The sequence below is a fragment of the Lagenorhynchus albirostris genome, chromosome X (assembly GCF_949774975.1).
Source record: "Lagenorhynchus albirostris chromosome X, mLagAlb1.1, whole genome shotgun sequence".
NCBI classification, from domain to species: domain Eukaryota; kingdom Metazoa; phylum Chordata; class Mammalia; order Artiodactyla; family Delphinidae; genus Lagenorhynchus; species Lagenorhynchus albirostris.
This window is the reverse complement of record NC_083116.1, coordinates 76,963,804-76,981,525: the sequence shown is the minus strand read 5'-3', so window position 1 is coordinate 76,981,525 and position 17,722 is coordinate 76,963,804. Positions and strand designations below refer to the sequence as shown.

The 17,722-nt window shown below is 39.5% G+C and overlaps 1 protein-coding gene across 1 annotated transcript in view; it reads left to right on the top strand.

The window, feature by feature from the left end:
• HEPH (hephaestin) overlaps positions 1 to 17,722 on the top strand; it is a 94,910-nt gene that overhangs the window by 2,694 nt on the left and 74,494 nt on the right. Inside the window, exons 2-6 of the mRNA XM_060137419.1 lie at positions 4,197 to 4,399; positions 6,235 to 6,479; positions 7,448 to 7,660; positions 15,609 to 15,791; positions 16,874 to 17,128. Of these exons, the coding sequence (XP_059993402.1) occupies positions 4,197 to 4,399; positions 6,235 to 6,479; positions 7,448 to 7,660; positions 15,609 to 15,791; positions 16,874 to 17,128 (1,099 nt within the window). The remainder of the gene's footprint in view (positions 1 to 4,196; positions 4,400 to 6,234; positions 6,480 to 7,447; positions 7,661 to 15,608; positions 15,792 to 16,873; positions 17,129 to 17,722) is intronic.

Below are 17,722 nucleotides of genomic sequence, written 5' to 3'. Positions count from 1 at the left end.
TTCATTTACAGATCTTAATTCATTTAATCCTCACAACTACTCTGAGATGTAGCAAATAATATAAATTCTATTTCAAAGATCAAGACACTATGGCTTGAGAAGTGAAGCAGTTTATCAAGTCACAGAGCTAGGAAAAGCGAAGCCAGGATTTGTTTAGGCAATCTGATTCCAAAGCCTGTGTCCTCAATGCAAAATGGGGAAGAAAATCCTTATCTCACAAGAATGTGAGAATTAAATAATATGGAAGATATGAAAAACATACTGTACAGTGGAAAGTGCTAGGCAAATGCTAAGATGCATTTTTTTCCCAGGTTCTATTATCTAGTCCTTTTGGTCATTAGTCACCCTTTGAATGATTTTTCATTTATTGCTGAAGTTCTATACCAGTCTTTTCTGGGAATATTTCCAAGTTAACAATGTGCTTCTTCAATTGTGGAACTCTTACCTGGGACAGTTTTCTCTCTACGTTAGTTTAAGGCACAACAGCCTTGCTGACACCTCTTTGATAAGGAAGCTTGAAAGAGGTGCATGTTGCATTCAGATTCTCATTGAATCAAGGACACTCCCTCCTTGCTGAGGACATGATATTTGTGTATCCATATGTGGTACTATATGTTGGTGCATGTGAATGCACCTGTATTTCATCAGTGAATGTGAGAGCTAGAAAGACTCTTTGAGAGCTCTTTATATAAAACATTTTTGTAGTTCTGTGTTTTTGCATTTCATTATATTCCCGAAGATCCATGACCCCCCAAAAGTAAGTTATAGTCCAGCTCTATTATATTATAGATGAGAAAACTGGGGCTCACTAAGGTTACTCTTTGAACCAGTGGCGAACTTGACTAAAGTCAACTGGTGGGAAAATGTATGTCTATGTTGTTTTTTTTTTTTTAACATCTTTATTGGAGTATAATTGCTTTACAATTGTATGTTAGTTTCAGCTTCACAACAAAATGAATCAGTTATGTATATACATATATTCCCATATCTCTTCCCGCTTGCATCTCCCTCCCTCCCACCCTCCCTATCCCACCCCTCCAGGCGGTCACAAAGCACCGAGCTGATCTCCCTGTGCTATGCGGCTGCTTCCCACTAGCTAACTACCTTACTTTTGGTAGTGTATATATGTCCATGCCTCTTTATCGCTGTTTTATGTCACTTTAGCAGTAGCTGTTTATGTTACACCTACAGGGCCCCCATCACCATATCTGCCAGTAGTTACACAAAGACCTCTAAGATGTGACATCCACGCTCAAGGAGTTTATAGTCCAATCTGGTAAATAAAGGCAGTTCATGAGGCAGCTTATGAGACAAAGAAAATAATAATACAAAGTTTCACTTCATGTATTTGGGTGTTATAGAGAGTAAATAGTTCTTCAGAGAACAGTGATATGGAGAGGCTAGAGTGGGTCTTCTGGAGCAGTTAGGATTTAAGTTAGCCCTTAGAGTTGAAATATAGAACATAAGATGTGTGGGAGACAGTAAGGATAAATTAACAAACTGTCACCAGGATGGAGAAGGAAGAGGAAGAAAACCAACATTTACTGTCTGTTATGTTCTAAGCACTAATTGTACTGGGGAATTTACATGTAATTTTCTAATTTACTTCTCCAAGGCTTATATTATTAGATATATTTTATAGATAAGAAAACAGGTCCAGAGTGGCTAAATATCATCCAAGGCTACACAATTGGTCAGTAGGAAAGCCAGGTTTTAGGAAGAGGAATCCAAAAACAGGTCCTCCCACATATCAAGGGCTTTCTTCCAAATGTCATATGAAGACTGGGGATTACACACTTGGGCCACTACTTTGTGTGGAGGGGTCTGAGAATATGTAGGGAAATCTGTAGTTCTGTTTATCAATCAGGGTAAATATCTGGAGATTTCCTATCCACGTGTGAGTCTGTGCATATTTTTGATTTTCTATTTTTGATTAATTGTCCCTAATATCATGTGCTTAGGTTGAGGATTTAGTGAAATAATTTATATATAAAAAAGTGAGCATCACATTTAGTGTGTAGTAATTTCTGCATGAATGATAGTTACCATCATTATTATCATCATCATGAATTATATTGATTAGATGTATCTCTGCCCATATGAATATATGTGTCTGTTTCTGGAAGTGATCACAACTACATATGATTGCATGTTTCAGAATGTATGGGGTTTTCTCAGATATAACTATAGCTATAGGCATATACAAGCATATCTTGGAGATATTGTGGGTTTGGTTCCAAACTACAGCAATAAAGTTAATATCATAATAAATCTTCACACAATTATTTGGTTTCCTAGTGCATGTAAAAGTTATCTTTATATTATAATGTAGCCTATTAAGTGTGTAATAGTATTACATCTTTAAAAATGTACATACCTGAATTTTAAAATATTTTACTGCTAAAACATGCTAAACATCATCTGACAATACAGAATTGCCACAAACCTTCAATTTGTAAAAAACACAATGTCTGTGAAGTGAAATAAAGTGAAGCACAATAAAGCAAGATATGTCTGTACATGTTTTCTGTGTGTGCAAGTATATTTTGTGAAAAGTAGTATAGTATGGTAATTACGAACATGTATACCTGAAACTAACATAATATAGTAAGTCACCTATACTTCAATTTAAAAAAAAAAGCATAGACACTGGACCTATACTTCCCTGAGCTCACAACCCAACTCTACTGATTGTTAACAGGTAAACTTGGACAAATTATCTTATACTGCTGTTCTGCGGTTTCTCCTTCTATAATATGGGGATAATAATGGCATCTGCTTCATAGTGTTGCTGTGAAGATTGAATGATTTAATCTGTAAAGCACTTAGAACAATGTCTGACATGTCATGCACACACTATAAATATTTATTTTTATTATTTTTTAATTGAAGCATAGTTGATTTACAATGTTGTGTTTCTGGTGTACAGTAAAGAGATTCAGTTTTATATATATATATATATATATATATATATACGTTTTCAGATTCTTTTCCATTGTAGGTTATTATTATTTTGAAAGTGACTAAGGTTCTGTGTGACACTGTGGTTCTAGTGTGGATGAAAGTGTCTGCATCTCTGCTTTTAGATAAGACTGCATGTGTCTATGTATATGCATGCAAGTGTATGTATATTTGTGTTTATGTTATGTTGCCTGTGTTTCTGGGATTGACTGTGGCTGTGTATAGTATGACTGAGTGCTTCATATCAGCCCCCAAAAGTCTAACTGCCTGGCTGATGTATCAGAATGAAAGGTTAGAAGCTTAGTTCTAACTCTGACTCAAGATTGGACACATTAAATGGATTTGTGCATGGCAGAGAACCAGCAGAGAACATTTCTTCTGATAAATGTGCTAAGTTCACAGCTCAGTGTATTTTCACAAACTGAACGTACCCATGTAACCAGTAAGTAAATCAAGAAACAGAACATTTCCTAGAAGCCTTCCTCCTCTGCCTTACTAGTCACTGATCCCTACCTTAAGAGAAAACATTATCCTGGCTTCTAACAGCATAGATTAGTTTTGCCTGATTTTGTACTTTATATAAATGAAATCATACAATATGTACCCTTTGTGTCTCGTTTCTTTCTGCACCATTGTATTTGTGAGAGGCATCCATATTTTCATGTATAGTGTTAGTTTGCTCATTACCATTTATATAGAATTCCATTATATGAATAAAATATCATCTACTCATCCATTATAGTGTTCATGGACATATTGACTGTTTCCAGTTTGGGTCTATGAACATCCTAATAAATGTATTTTGGTGAATTCTCATTTGTTTTTAAACACAGTTCATAGAGGATGGAAAGTGACAATGGTGAAAACAGAGACACAGGGAGAATTAGTGACCTGATTTGGGTACCGAGTGAGTCAGTGGCTCATTCGGGCTACTGATGCCTGTTTCCTAATTTTTGGGCTAGAGTATATTCTTCTTTCTACATTGCTGAAGAAAATGGATCCAGATTTCTCTTCTGAAGAAAGTGATACACAATTGTCAGTACAAGTGATTTTTAACTTTGCCCTCCAAAGTCCAATGTGTAGAGATCCTTGAACACTTGTTGAAAGGAAAAAGGTAAGGCAGAGATTCTAGGCTAATCGGTTTTTGTTTTCTCAGTCACTCAGTCTGGCTCTTGCCTCTTTACTTTTCGAGACACATGCAAAGCCCCTTTGTTCTCTTTCTTCTATACCGACAGCTATTCATTTGCCTGTTTCCCAGAGTAATGTGGGCCATGGAGCCAGGCCATCTTCTATGGGCTCTGCTGTTCGTGCAACCCTTGTGGCCCCGACTGACTGATGGGGCCACTAGAGTCTACTATCTGGGCATCCAGGACGTGCAGTGGAACTATGCTCCTAAGGGAAGGAATGTCATCACGAACCAGCCTCTGGACAGTGACACGTAGGTTTAATCTCTTGTGGAATTAAAGATGGAGTTAGGGAGGGGCACTCTTGAGGTCAATAGGTAGCTCTTGAAGACCTTTCCCCAGGGTGTGGTTGCAGCCAGCTCCTGATCTCTCTGGGCCATAAGCCCAGTGATACATTTCCTGAGAAGACAACTAGTTGACTCAGGAGCCAGTATCCCATATGGAGTTCGCTTTTCCACAGTGAGATGCCTAAGTATTTTTAGGGTCCTAAAGGTCATTCCACATTGCCTTGATTCTAAGGTGATATCCACAATGCTCTTTTAATAATAGGTATTTAGCTTTTAAGCAAGAAAAAACATGATATATATACAGTGTTTGTAAGATGTGTGTAGTGTATGTATGCTGCCATAGTTCAGTGGAACTATACTGATTTAAGATATGTAAAAATGAGAAAAAATAAGATCAGCCTTACAATCAAGGAAATAACAGCAATAGCTATCACTTATGTAACACTTTGTGACAGGTACTGTACTAGAAATTTATATACTTTGTCCCACCTAATTCTTACAGAAACTTTAGGAGGTGAGTATGAATATTCTCATCTTATAGATGAAAAAACTGAGGCTCAGGGAGATCAAATGACTTGCTCAAGTCCAAGAGCTAGTAAACGGACAGCTAGGATTTGAACCTGGGTAATGTGGATGCAAAGCTGGTACTCTTCTCACCATTCTGCCTCTCACAGATCCTACAGGATTACTCTTTCTTTTTTTTTTTTTTTTTTGCGGTACGCGGGCCTCTCACTGTTGTGGCCTCTCCCGTTGCAGAGCACAGGCTCTGGACGCGCAGGCTCAGCGGCCATGGCTCACGGGCCCAGCCGCTCCACAGCATGTGGGATCTTCCCGGACTGGGGCACAAACCGGTATCCCCTGCATCGGCAGGCAGACTCTCAACCACTGAGCCACCAGGGAAGCCCAGGATTAACCTTTCTTGATTTTAGAGCTTTGCAGGTGTTCCACAAATGCCCATTGAAAAAAATCGAATTTATGTATTAAAAAATCTTTTGTGATCATGAATTGATTTGTCTCTCCAAAGCCTCAAAGTTTTCCAAAGTTGACTGTAACATCTCAGAGCTCTCTAGGAAGAATTAGAGTAAGAAAAACAGCTCTCTTTTTTAACAAACCATTTTTCTACTCATCTAGTTTTGGCGTCACAGAGTCTGTATTAAAAGTATCTTTGAGGGATAACTTTGTTATCCCCTTCTCCAATACCTTGAAGTAATAGTTAACATTTATTAAGATTTTACTATTTTCCAGGTACTTTTCTAAATTCTTTATGTATTTTAATTATTTTAGTCACCAGTAATAAGTGGTACCATGGTTATCTCCTTTTACAGATGGAGAAAATATGCATAGAGAAGTTAAGTAACCTGCTCAAAGTCCTACAGATTTGGAAATGGCAATATTGGCATTTAATTGAAACTCCCTGGCTCCAGAGTTTGTGAACTTAACCACTATGTTATAAGACTTCCCATATACAGAAGGGCAGCACTAAGTTAGGCCACCTGGATAGGGAGTTGATCACTTAAAAAGAGTCTGTCCATAGTTGGTTGCCTCCACATTATTATATATTAGGATTTACTGAGTGAAATTGTCTATTTTGTAGGTTAAAATTGCTCAAATATCAGCAAATTCATATGGTTTAACTTAATACTTCTCATTGTCTAACAATTAGATTCTAACGTAAAGATTTCATGTTTTGATCAGTACAATCCCATTTCCTCTTGTTTTGCCCTAAACAAAGATGGACACATTTTGGTCAGCCACCTCTGGAAAAAGGCAAAATTGTGACTTTCCCTTTCCTTCCTTCCCAGAGTAGCTTCCAACTTCCTGAAGTCTGACAAGAACCGAATAGGGAGCAGCTACAAGAAGACCATCTACAAGGAATACAGGGATGGTTCATACATGGATGAAATGGTTCAGCCAGCCTGGCTGGGCTTCCTGGGGCCAGTGTTGAAGGCTGAGGTGGGAGATATTATTCTTATCCACCTGAAGAATTTTGCCACTCGTCCCTACACAATCCACCCCCATGGTGTTTTCTATGAGAAAGACTCAGAAGGTAAATCAGCCCATCCTTTTTCTCCTACCTACAACAAATATCGCTTTTTCTTTACTGCCATGGGAGAGGAGCTGGGAATGAAGATAGTGTTCCTTTTTGATCTGAAGTGGCAGGGACTCTCCTCAGAGAAAATATGGCTGGGTACTGTTATCAGTTCTGCTATTCACACACTGTCACTTTGGGCAAGTCACTGTCCCTCTCTGAACCTCAAATTCTTCATTAAGAATGTAGAGATTCAATTTACCTTTTATCACAAAGAATTACTTGAATGGCATTTCCGTAAAATATTTGACTGTGTTTTGAAAAGAGAGGGGTGTTCTGTGAATGTAAGGGAGCATTATTCTTGTGCCACAGTCTTCCAAAAGGCCCATTGTTTTTCTTAAGAGGGAGATCAGTTTACTCATCTGTATCTCCTACTATCCCAGGCCCAATGGCCTATAGTACTGACACAACGGTGAGTGAGGGGAATAGAGAGCAAACTCAGAAGGTCTTGACTTGACCATTAACTCCCTGTGGACAAGTTATTTTTCCTCTGTTTTCTCTTTCATAACTTGGGAATAGATCAATTGATCACTAAGTTGCTTTTAAATGGAAATTCTGTGATTGTCTGCTTTCTGTTTTTCAAAGTGAGTGCTTGAAGGAAGGGAATATTTTCTTCTCTTGCCTCCATTGGCTTTGCACTAGAGCCTTACTAGGTTAGGCTGTATAGCACTTTCTATGGTCATAGCTCCTTCCCCAAGGGCTGCTAGCATTCTACCCACTGTTGATTTGAGGTCTAGGTTTCTTGGCTAGATATTACCTGAATCTGTGCCTTCCTTAGGTTGTGAGGAACACTGTGCTGAACTTTAGAACTCTACCTTCCACAAGACTGGAACTAGGTATTCCATACGTCCCTCTCCTGGCTTCTACATCTGCCAGGCTCCTTCTCACTCACCCTGGGACTAAACATATGCAATTTCATTTTCTAGGATCCTTATATCCAGATGGTTCCTCTGGTTGGCTGAAAGCTGATGACTCTGTTCCCCCGGGAGGCAGCCACATCTACAACTGGACCATTCCAGAAGGCCATGCACCCACTGATGCTGACCCAGCGTGCCTCACCTGGATCTATCATTCTCACGTAGATGCTCCACGAGACATTGCTACTGGCCTTATTGGACCCCTTATAACCTGTAAAAGAGGTATAAGCCCCAAATGTGAGCTGTGAGATACAGTTTGGGATATCTAGGGGAAGCAGTGATATTGTTGACTCACCTATATATTAAGCAGCAGGCTGGGGAGTGTTAATTTAGCACCCTAGTTTATTAACAGGAATAAATCCTGCCAAACTCCCTTTTTCACTGTTTTTTCTATTTCACTACTTTTTGTCTAAAAACAAACAAAAAACAGAAACAAAATACTTAAAAACACTTTGCTACTTTCTTTTTTTCTTATTTTACTTAAAAAACTCGAATTAGTAATGATGGATGTCAAGTTACATAAGACTAAGGTATGTGTTAATAGCCTGTTGGATAGGATTGAAAGTGTAGTCATCAGAATTTGGGGAGGATTGTGGGTTTCGTTTGAAATATGGTATGTTTAAGGTGTAGTCAGGCCTGAAGACCTGTGTGTTACAGGAGTGTGGTTAGATCAAGGCCCTGAGTTGAAGACATAGGCAGGGATGGTGGGAAGGAATTATTCTAGATCCTATGTACCTCATCTTCAAGTCACAGGCTCAACTGAATTGGTGGTTTCATGTGAAGAATTCAGAAATACAAATTAGCAGCAGAAGTCTCTACCTACTTTTCTGTTGCTAATAGACTCTTAAGGCCCCTCTCTTTCTATCCTTTACTTATGAGTACCCCTTACAGCTAACTGTTGCTAAATAAAGGTTTTTTTAACATCTTTATTCTAGTATAACTGCTTTACAGTGGTGTGTTAGTTTCTGCTTCATAACAAAGTTAATCAGTTATACATATATATATGTTCACATATATATATGTTCACATATCTCTTCCCTCTTGCAACTCCCTCCCTCCCACCCTCCCTATCCTACCCCTCTAGGTTGTCACAAACGACCGAGCTGATCTCCCTGAGCTATGTGGCGGCTTCCCACTAGCTATCTATTTTATGTCCCGTAGTGTATATATGTCCATGCCATTCTCTTACTTTGTCACAGCTTACACTTCCCCTTCCCCATATCCTCAAGTCCATTCTCTAGTAGGTCTGGGTCTTTATTCCCAACTTACATCTAGGTTCTTCATGACTTTTTTTTTTCTTAGATTCCATATATATGTGTTAGCATACAGTATTTGTATTTCTCTTTCTGACTTACTTCACTCTGTATGACAGACTCTAGGTCTATCCACCTCATTACAAATAGCTCAATTTCATTTCTTTTTATGGCTGAGTAATATTCCATTGTATATATGTGACACATCTTCTTTATCCATTCATCTGTTGATGAGCACTTAGGTTGTTTCCATCTCTGGGCTGTTGTAAATAGAGCTGCAATGAACATTTTGGTACATCACTCTTTTTGAATTTTGGTTTTCTCAGGGTATATGCCCAGTAGTGGGATTGCTGGGTCATATGGTAGTGCTATTTGTAGTTTTATAAGGAACCTCCATACTGTTCTCCATAGTGGCTAAACCAATTCAAATTCCCACAAGCAGTGCAAGAGTGTTCCCTTTTCTCCACACCCTCTCCAGCATTTATTGTTTCTAGATTTTTTGATGATGGCCATTCTGACTGGTGTGAGATGATATCTCATTGTAGTTTTGATTTGCATTTCTCTAATGATTAATGATGTTGAGCATTCTTTCATGTGTTTGTTGGCAATCTGTATATCTTCTTTGAAGAAATGTCTATTTAGATCTTCTGCCCATTTTTGTATTGGGTTTTTTTTTGTTGTTGTTATTGAGCTGCATGAGCTGCTTGTAAATTGTGGAGATTAATCCTTTGTCAGTTGCTTCATTAGCAAATATTTTCTTCCATTCTGAGGGTTGTCTTTTGGTCTTGTTTACCGTTTCCTTTGCTGTGCAAAAGCTTGTAAGTTTCATTATATCCCATTTTTTTATTTTTGTTTTTATTTCCATTTCTCTAGGAGGTGGGTCAAAAAGGATCTTGCTGTGATTTATGTCATAGAGTATTCTGCCTATGTTTTCCTCTAAGAGTTTGATAGCTTCTGGCCTTACATTTAGGTCTTGAATCCATTTTTAGTTAATTTTTGTGTATGGTGTTAGGGAGTGTTCTAATTTCATACTTTTACATGTACCTATCCAGTTTTCCCAGCACCACTTATTGAAGAGGCTGTCTTTTTTTTTTTTTTTTTTTCTGTATGCGGGCCTCTCACCGTTGTGGCTTCTCCTGCTGTGGAGAACAGGCTCCGGACACGCAGGCTCAGCGGCCATGGCTCACGGGAAGAGGCTGTCTATTATCCACTGCATATTCTTGCTTCCTTTATCAAAGATAAGGTGACCATATGTGCATGGGTTTATCTCTGGGTTTTCTATCCTGTTCCATTGATCTGTATTTCTGTTTATGTGACAGTACCATACTGTCTTGATTACTGTAGCTTTGTAGTATAGTATGAAGTCAGGGAGCCTGATTCCAGCATTTTTCATTCTCAAGATTGCTTTGGCTATATGGGGTCTTTTCTGTTTCCCTACAAACTGTGAAATTTTTTGTTCTAGTTCTGTGACAAATGCCAGTGGTAGTTTGATATGGATTGCATTGAATCTGTAGATTGCTTTGGGTAGTAGAGTCATTTTCACAATGTCGATTCTTCCAATCCAAGAACATGGTATATCTCTCCATATCTTTGTATCATCTTTAATTTCTTTCATCAGTGTCTTATAATTTTCTGCATAAAGGTCTTTTGTCTCCTTAGGTAGGTTTATTCCTAGATATTTTATTCTATTTGTTGCAGTGGAAAATAGGAGTGTTTTCTTAATTTCACTTTCAGATATATCATCATTAGTGTATAGGAATGCAAGAGATTTCTGTGCATTAATTTTTTATCCTGCTACTTTACCAAATTCATTGATTAGCTCTAGTAGTTTTCTAGTAGCATCTTTAGGATTCTCTATGTAGAGTATCATGTCAGCTGCAAACAGTGACAGCTTTACTTCTTCTATCCTGATTTGGATTCATTGTATTTCTTTTTCTTCTCTGATTGCTGTGGCTAAAATTTCCAAAACTATGTTGAATAAGAGTGGTGAGGGTGAGCAGTCTTGTCTTGTTCCTGATCTTAGTGGAAATGGTTTCAGTTTTTCAACATTGAGGACGAAGTTGGCTGTGGGTTTGTCATATTTGGCCTTTATTATGTTGAGGAAAGTTCTCTCTGTTCCTACTTTTGCAGGGTTTTTATCATAAATTGGTGTTGAATTTTCTCAAAAGCTTTCTCTGCATCTATTGAGATGATCATATGGTTGTTTTCCTTCACTTGTTAATATGGTGTATCACGTTGATTGTTATGTGTATGTTGAAAACTCCTTGCATTCCTGGAATAAATCCCACTTGATCATGGTGTATGATCATTTTAATGTGCTGTTGGATTCTGTTTGCTAGTATTTTGTTGAGGATTTTTGCATCTATGTTCATCAGTGATACTGGCCTGTAGATTTTTTTGTTTGTGACATCTTTGTCTGGTTTTGGTATCAGTGTGATGGTGGCCTCATAGAATGGGTTTGGGATTGTTCCTCCATCTGCAATATTTTAGAAGAATTTGAGAAGGATAGGTGTTAGCTCTTCTATAAATGTTTGATAGAATTCGTCTATGAAGCCATCTGGTACTGGGCTTTTGTTTGTTGGAAGATTTTTAATCACAGTTTCAATTTCAGTGCTTGTGATTGATATGTTCATATTGTATATTTCTTCCTGGTTCACTCTCAGTAGGTTGTGCGTTTCTAAGAATTTGTCCATTTCTTCCAGGTCGTCCAGTTCATTGGCATACAGTTGCTTGTAGTAATCTCTCATGATCCTTTGTATTTCTGCAGTGTCAGTTGTTACTACTCCTTTTTCATTTCTATTTCTCTGTGTCTTCCCACTGTTTTTCTTGATGAGTCTGCTAATGGTTTATCAATTTTGTTTATCTTCTCAAAGACCCAGCTTTTAGTTTTATTGATCTTTGCTATCATTTCCTTCATTTCTTTTTCATTTATTTCTGATCTGATCTTTATGATTTCTTTCCCTCTGCTAATTTTTTTTTTTGTTGTTGTTGTTCTTCTTCTTTCTCTAATTTCTTTAGGTGTAAGGTTAGGTTGTTTCTTTGAGATGCTTCCTGTTTCTTAAGGTAAGAATGTATTGCTATAAACTTCCCTATTAGAACTGCTTTTGCTGCATCACATAGGTTTTGGGTCGTTGTGTCTGCATTGTCAATTGTTTTTGATTTCCTCTTTGATTTCTTCAGTGATCTCTTGGTTATTAAGTAGTGTTTCATTTAGCCTCCACGTACTTGTATTTTTTACAGATCTTTTTCAGTAATTTATATCTAGTCTCATAGCATTGGGATCAGAAAAGATTCTTCATACGATTTCAAATTTCTTAAATTTACCAAGGCTTGATTTGTGACCCAAGATATGATCTCTCCTGGAGAATGTTCCATGAGCACTTGAGAAAAGTGTGTATTCAGTTGCTTTTTGAATGAATGTCCTATAAATATCGCTTAAGTCCATCTTTTTAATATATCATTTAAAGCTTGTGTTTCCTTATTTATTTTCAGTTTGGATGATCTATCCATTGGTGACAGTGGGGTGTTAAAGTCCCCTACTATGATTGTTAACTGTCGATTTCCTCTTTTATGGCTGTTAGTATTTGCATTATGTATTGAGGTCCACCCATGTTGGGTGCATAAATATTTACAATTGTTATATCTTCTTCTTGGATCAATCCCTTGATCATTATGTACTATCTTTCTTTGTCTCTTGTAATAGTCTTTATTTTAAACTCTATTTTGTCTGATATGAGAATTGCTACTCCAGCTTTCTTTTGATTTCCATTTGCATGGAATATCTTTTTCCATCCCCTCACTTTCAGTATGTATGTGTCCCTAGGTCTGAAGTGGGTCTCTTGTAGACAGCATATATATGGGTCATGTTTCTGTATCCATTCAGCCAGTCTGTGTCTTTTAGTGGGAGCATTTAGTCCATTTACATTTAAGGTAATTATCAATATGTATGTTCCTATTCCCATTTTCTTAATTGTTTTGGGTTTGTTATTGTAGGTCTTTTCCTTGTCTTGTGTTTCTTGCCTAGAGAAGTTCCTTTAGCATTTGTTCTAAAGCTGGTTTGTTGGTGCTGCACTCTCTCAGCTTTTGCTTGCTTGTAAAGCTTTTAATTTCTCCATCAAATCTGAATGAGATCCTTTCTTGGTAGAGTAATCTTGGTTGCAGGTTTTCTCCTTCATCACTGTAAATATGTCCTGCCATTCCCTTCTGGCTTGCAGTGTTTCTGCTGAAAGATCAGCTGTTAACCTTATGGGGATTCCCTTGTGTGTTATTTGTTGTTTTTCCCTTGCTGATTTTAATATTTTTTCTGTGTATTTAATTTTTGATAGTTTAATTAATATGTGTGTTGGGGGGTTTCTCCTTGGATTTTTCCTGTATGGGACTCTCTGTGCTTCCTGGACTTGATTAACTATTTCCTTTCCCATGTTATGGAAATTTTCAACTATAATCTCTTCAAATATTTTCTCAGTCCCTTTCTTTTTCTCTTCTTCTTCTGAAACCCCTATAATTTGAATGTTGGTGCGTTTAGTGTTGTTCCAGCGGTCTCTGAGACTGTCCTCAGTTCTTTTCATTCTTTTTTCTTTATTCTGCTCTGCAGTAGTCATTTCCACTATTTTATCTTCCAGGTCACTTATCCGTTCTTCTGCCTCAGTTATTCTGCTATTGATCCCTTGTAGAGTATTTTTAATTTCATTTATTCCGTTGTTCATCGTTGCTTTTTTCCTCTTTAGTTCTTCTAGGTCCTGTTAAATGTTTCTTGCATTTTGTCTATTCTATTTCCAAGATTTTGGATCATGTTTACTATCAATATTCTGAATTTTTTTCAGGTAGACTGCTTATTTCCTCTTCAATTTTTATGTCTGGTGGGCTTTTACCTTGCTCCTTCATCTGCTGTGTGTTTTTCTGTCTTCTCATTTTGCTTATCTTACTGTGTTTGGGGTCTCCTTTTCACAGGCTGAAGGTTCGTAGTTCCTGTTGTTTTTGGTGTCTGTCCCCCATGGCTAAGGTTGGTTCAGTGGGTTGTGTAGGCTTCCTGATGGAGGGGAATAGTGCCTGTGTTCTGGTGGATGAGGCTGGATCTTTTCTTTCTGTTGGGCATGTCCGTGTCTGGTAGTGTGTTTGGGGATGTCTGTGGCCTTATTATGATTTTAGGCAGCCTCTCCGCTAATGGATGGGGTAGCGTTCCTGTCTTTCTAGTTGTTTGGCATAGGATGTCTAGCTCTGTAATTCGCTGGTCCTTGAGGGAAGCTTGGTCTTGGTGTTGAGATGGAGATCTCTGGGAGATTTTCGCCATTTGAGATTACATGGAGATGGGAGGTGTCTTGTGGACCAGTGTCCTGAAGCTGGCTCTCCCACCTCAGAGGCACAGCACTGACTCCTGGCTGGAGCACCAAGAGCCCTTCATCCACATGGCTCAGAATAAAAGAGAAAAAGTAGAAAGAAAGAAGGAGGATAAAATAAAATAAGATAAAATAAAGTAAATTTATTTAAAAAAACTAATTATTAAGGGAAATATTTTTTTAAAAAAGAAAAAAAAATATCATACGGAAGGACAGAATCCTAGGATAAATGGTGAAAGCAAAACTATACAGACAAAATCTCACACTGAAGCATACGCATACACACTCACAAAAAGAGGAAAAGGCGAAAACATAATGTAACTTGCTCTGAAAGTCCACTTTCTCAATATGGGATGATTCGTTGTCTATTCACATATTCCTCAGATGCAGGGTACATGAAGTTGATTGTGGCAGTTTAATCCGCTGCTCCTGAGGCTGCTGGGAGGGATTTCCCTTTCTCTTCTTTGTTCGCACAGCTCCTGGGGTTCAGCTTTGGATTTGGTCCCGCCTCTGCGTGTAGGTCACCTGAGGGCATCTGTTCTGTGCTTAGACAGGATGGGGTTAAGGGAGCAGCTGATACGGGGGCTCTGGCTCACTCAGGCCGGGGCAAGGGAGGGGTACGGCTGTGGCGTGAGCCTGCGGCGGCAGAGGCCAGCATGACGTTGCAGCAGCCTGAGGCACTCCGTGCATTCTCCTGGGGAACTTGTCCCTGGATCACCGGACCCTGGCAGTGACGGGCTTCACAGGCTCCCAGGAGGGGAGGTGTAGTTAGTGACCTGTGCTTGCACACAGGCTTCTCGGTGGTGGTAGCAGCAGCCCTAGCGTCTCATGCCCGTCTCTGGGGTCAGCGTCGATAGCCGCGGCTCACGCCTGTCTCTGGAGCTCCTTTAAGCAGCGTTCTTAATCCCCTCTCCTCGCATACCAGGAAACAAAGAGGGAAGAGAAAGTCTCTTGCCTCTTCGGCAGATCCAGACTTTTTCCCGGACTCCCTCCCGGCTAGCCGTTGTGCACTAACCCCTCCAGGCTGTGTTCACGCCGCCAACCCCAGTCCTGTCCCTGTGATCTGACCGAAGCCCGATCCTCAGCTCCCAGCCTCCGCCCTCCCCGGCGTGTGAGCAGACAAACCTCTGGGGCTGGTGAGTGCCGGTTGGCAACGATTCTCTCTGCGTGAATCTCTCCACTTTGCCCTTCACACCACTGTTGCTGTGCTCTCCTCCGTGGCTCCAAAGCTTTCCCCCTCAGCCACCCACAGTCTCTGCCCACAAAGGGGCTTCCTAGTGTGTGGAAACCTTTCCTCCTTCACAGCTCCCTCACACTGGTGCAGGTCCCGTCCCTATTCTTTTGTTTCTGTTTTTTCTTTTTTTTAAACCCACCTAGGTACATGGGGAGTTTCTTGCCATTTGGTAGGTCTGAGGTCTTCTGCCAGCGTTCAGTGGGTGGTCTATAGGAGCAGTTCCACGTGTAGATGTATTTCTGACTTATCTGTGGAGAGGAAGGTGATCTCCGCGTTTTACTCTTCTGCCATCTTCCTCTGCTTCCAAGAAAGAAGGTTCTTAAAGGCTCTTTTCTTACTTTCCCTAGGAACCCTGGATGGGAATTTCCCTCCTCAGCGGCAGGACGTGGACAATGATTTCTTCCTCCTCTTTAGTGTGATAGATGAGAACCTTAGCTGGCATATCAATGAGAACATTGCCACTTATTGCTCAGACCCTGCCTCAGTTGACATAGAAGATGAGACCTTTCAGGAGAGCAATAGGATGCATGGTAAGGTGGGAGTATGTGGCCACACTATGACAGTGAACATTGATGGAGGGTCTCCACTGGGCCTAACATTTGGTGGATGTTTTCACATACCTTGTTCCTTTTAATTCTCACAAAGACCGTGAGTAGTAGATGGTTTTCCCATTTCACTCATGAGGAAACCGAGGCTCTAGGATTACACAGAAAATAAATGGCACAGCTAAAATTCCAACCCTGATATGTCTGACTGCGTAGGCTATGCTCTTGCCATTAGGTACCCTGCTTTCTAAAGTGGAATAGCCCAAGTTGTGGACTCCAAAGTCATATACTATATGCTCAGGTCACTTTGGTGAGGATTGCCTACTGATATAATTAGTGAACATTTCTTTGTTCTAAAAAGGATGCAAACTGTTAAAATTACACATTTTGTAGAGAAAATAAATGATTTCCCATAAGGGAGTTGACCATCTTAATTAAATTTAAAACAAACTAAAGGCACGAAAGCCTGGGGCATGGACAGAGAACTGAGTTTAGAAATGAAAGTAAGTGATTTTGCTTTCATTTATTTTTGGGAGTGATTTACTTGGTGACAGAGGTGGGCGCAAAATGAGAGAGTCCCAAGGGGAGGTGAAAACTCAGAGGGAAGATGCAAAGTATGGCTTGGACAGCTCAAATTTCCCTTAGTTTTAAACCAATTGCTTGTAATAACTATGATAATTAGTTAGCTAACTTGACAACTGTCCTGTGGAAATTTCAGAAGGAAATTGGTTTAGATGGACAGAAAGTTTGTAAAATAAACTCCATTTCTTAGAAAGCTTCCTCAGATTTCTGGGTTGGAATCCTGGCTCTACCACATAATAGATTTGTGGTCTTGGGAGAGAAGTAACTTTAGCTCTCTGAGCTTTGATTTTCACATTTTTTTACATAATAACAGTGAATTCTGCCTCTTTCCCAGGGATGTTTGTGAGATTTATATAAGATAATACATATGGTCAGCACAGTGTGCTCTTTGAATCCTCATCTAAATGTTATCTATTATTATTGTCTGATGGTAAGGCCTCTCTCATTGGGCTGTCCTTTCCTAACTCTGATATTTTCTTTTGCAGCAATCAATGGCTTTGTCTTTGGAAACTTACCAGATCTGAGCATGTGTGCACAGAAGCGTGTGGCCTGGCACTTGTTTGGCATGGGCAACGAGGTAGATGTCCACACAGCTTTCTTCCATGGACAGATGCTGACCATCCGAGGCCACCGTACTGATGTGGCTCATATCTTTCCAGCCACTTTTGTGACTGCTGAGATGGTACCCCGGGAACCTGGCACCTGGTTAATTAGCTGTCAAGTGAATAGTCACTTGCAAGGTGAGATCCAACATCTCTGATCTTTCAGATACAGGACATAGGTGGCAGTGATGATTATCAGGAGGCTGGGTTTCTGACCTGGAGACATAAAATTGGTCTTTCAGGTGAGATAGTTGGATAAATGATGAAACATTAGACTAGAATTCTGGGATTCCAGGTTCTTTCCTGGCTCAGCCATTAAATTGCAAGTTGACCTGGGGCATTACTCTCTGAGTTTCATCTTCCCCATCTCTAACATAAGGTGGTATAGGAATGGATGAGTGAACTTTTAAGCTGCCTTTTTTTTGCTCAGAATTCTAAGGAATTAAGACCTGATAGTATTTGCTGCTGATTGAACAGGGAGTGAAGGAGTAATTAGTTAAAGAAGAGTAAGGCTTTTTCAGGAGATCATGGAGTATTGTGGGCGAGTAGTGACACTCTAGTTAGAATCCAACAGCAATAGGTTTAGAAGGTTTGGTTTTTAGAAGAAGAATGGTTGAGGTAATGGCCCTGTGCAGTGAGAAACATCAGAGGACCAGAGGAACCTATGAGACAATGGAAAGAGCATTAGGTAGGTGATTAGAAGGTTCAAGTTGTCTCAGCTCTGTGGAAAAC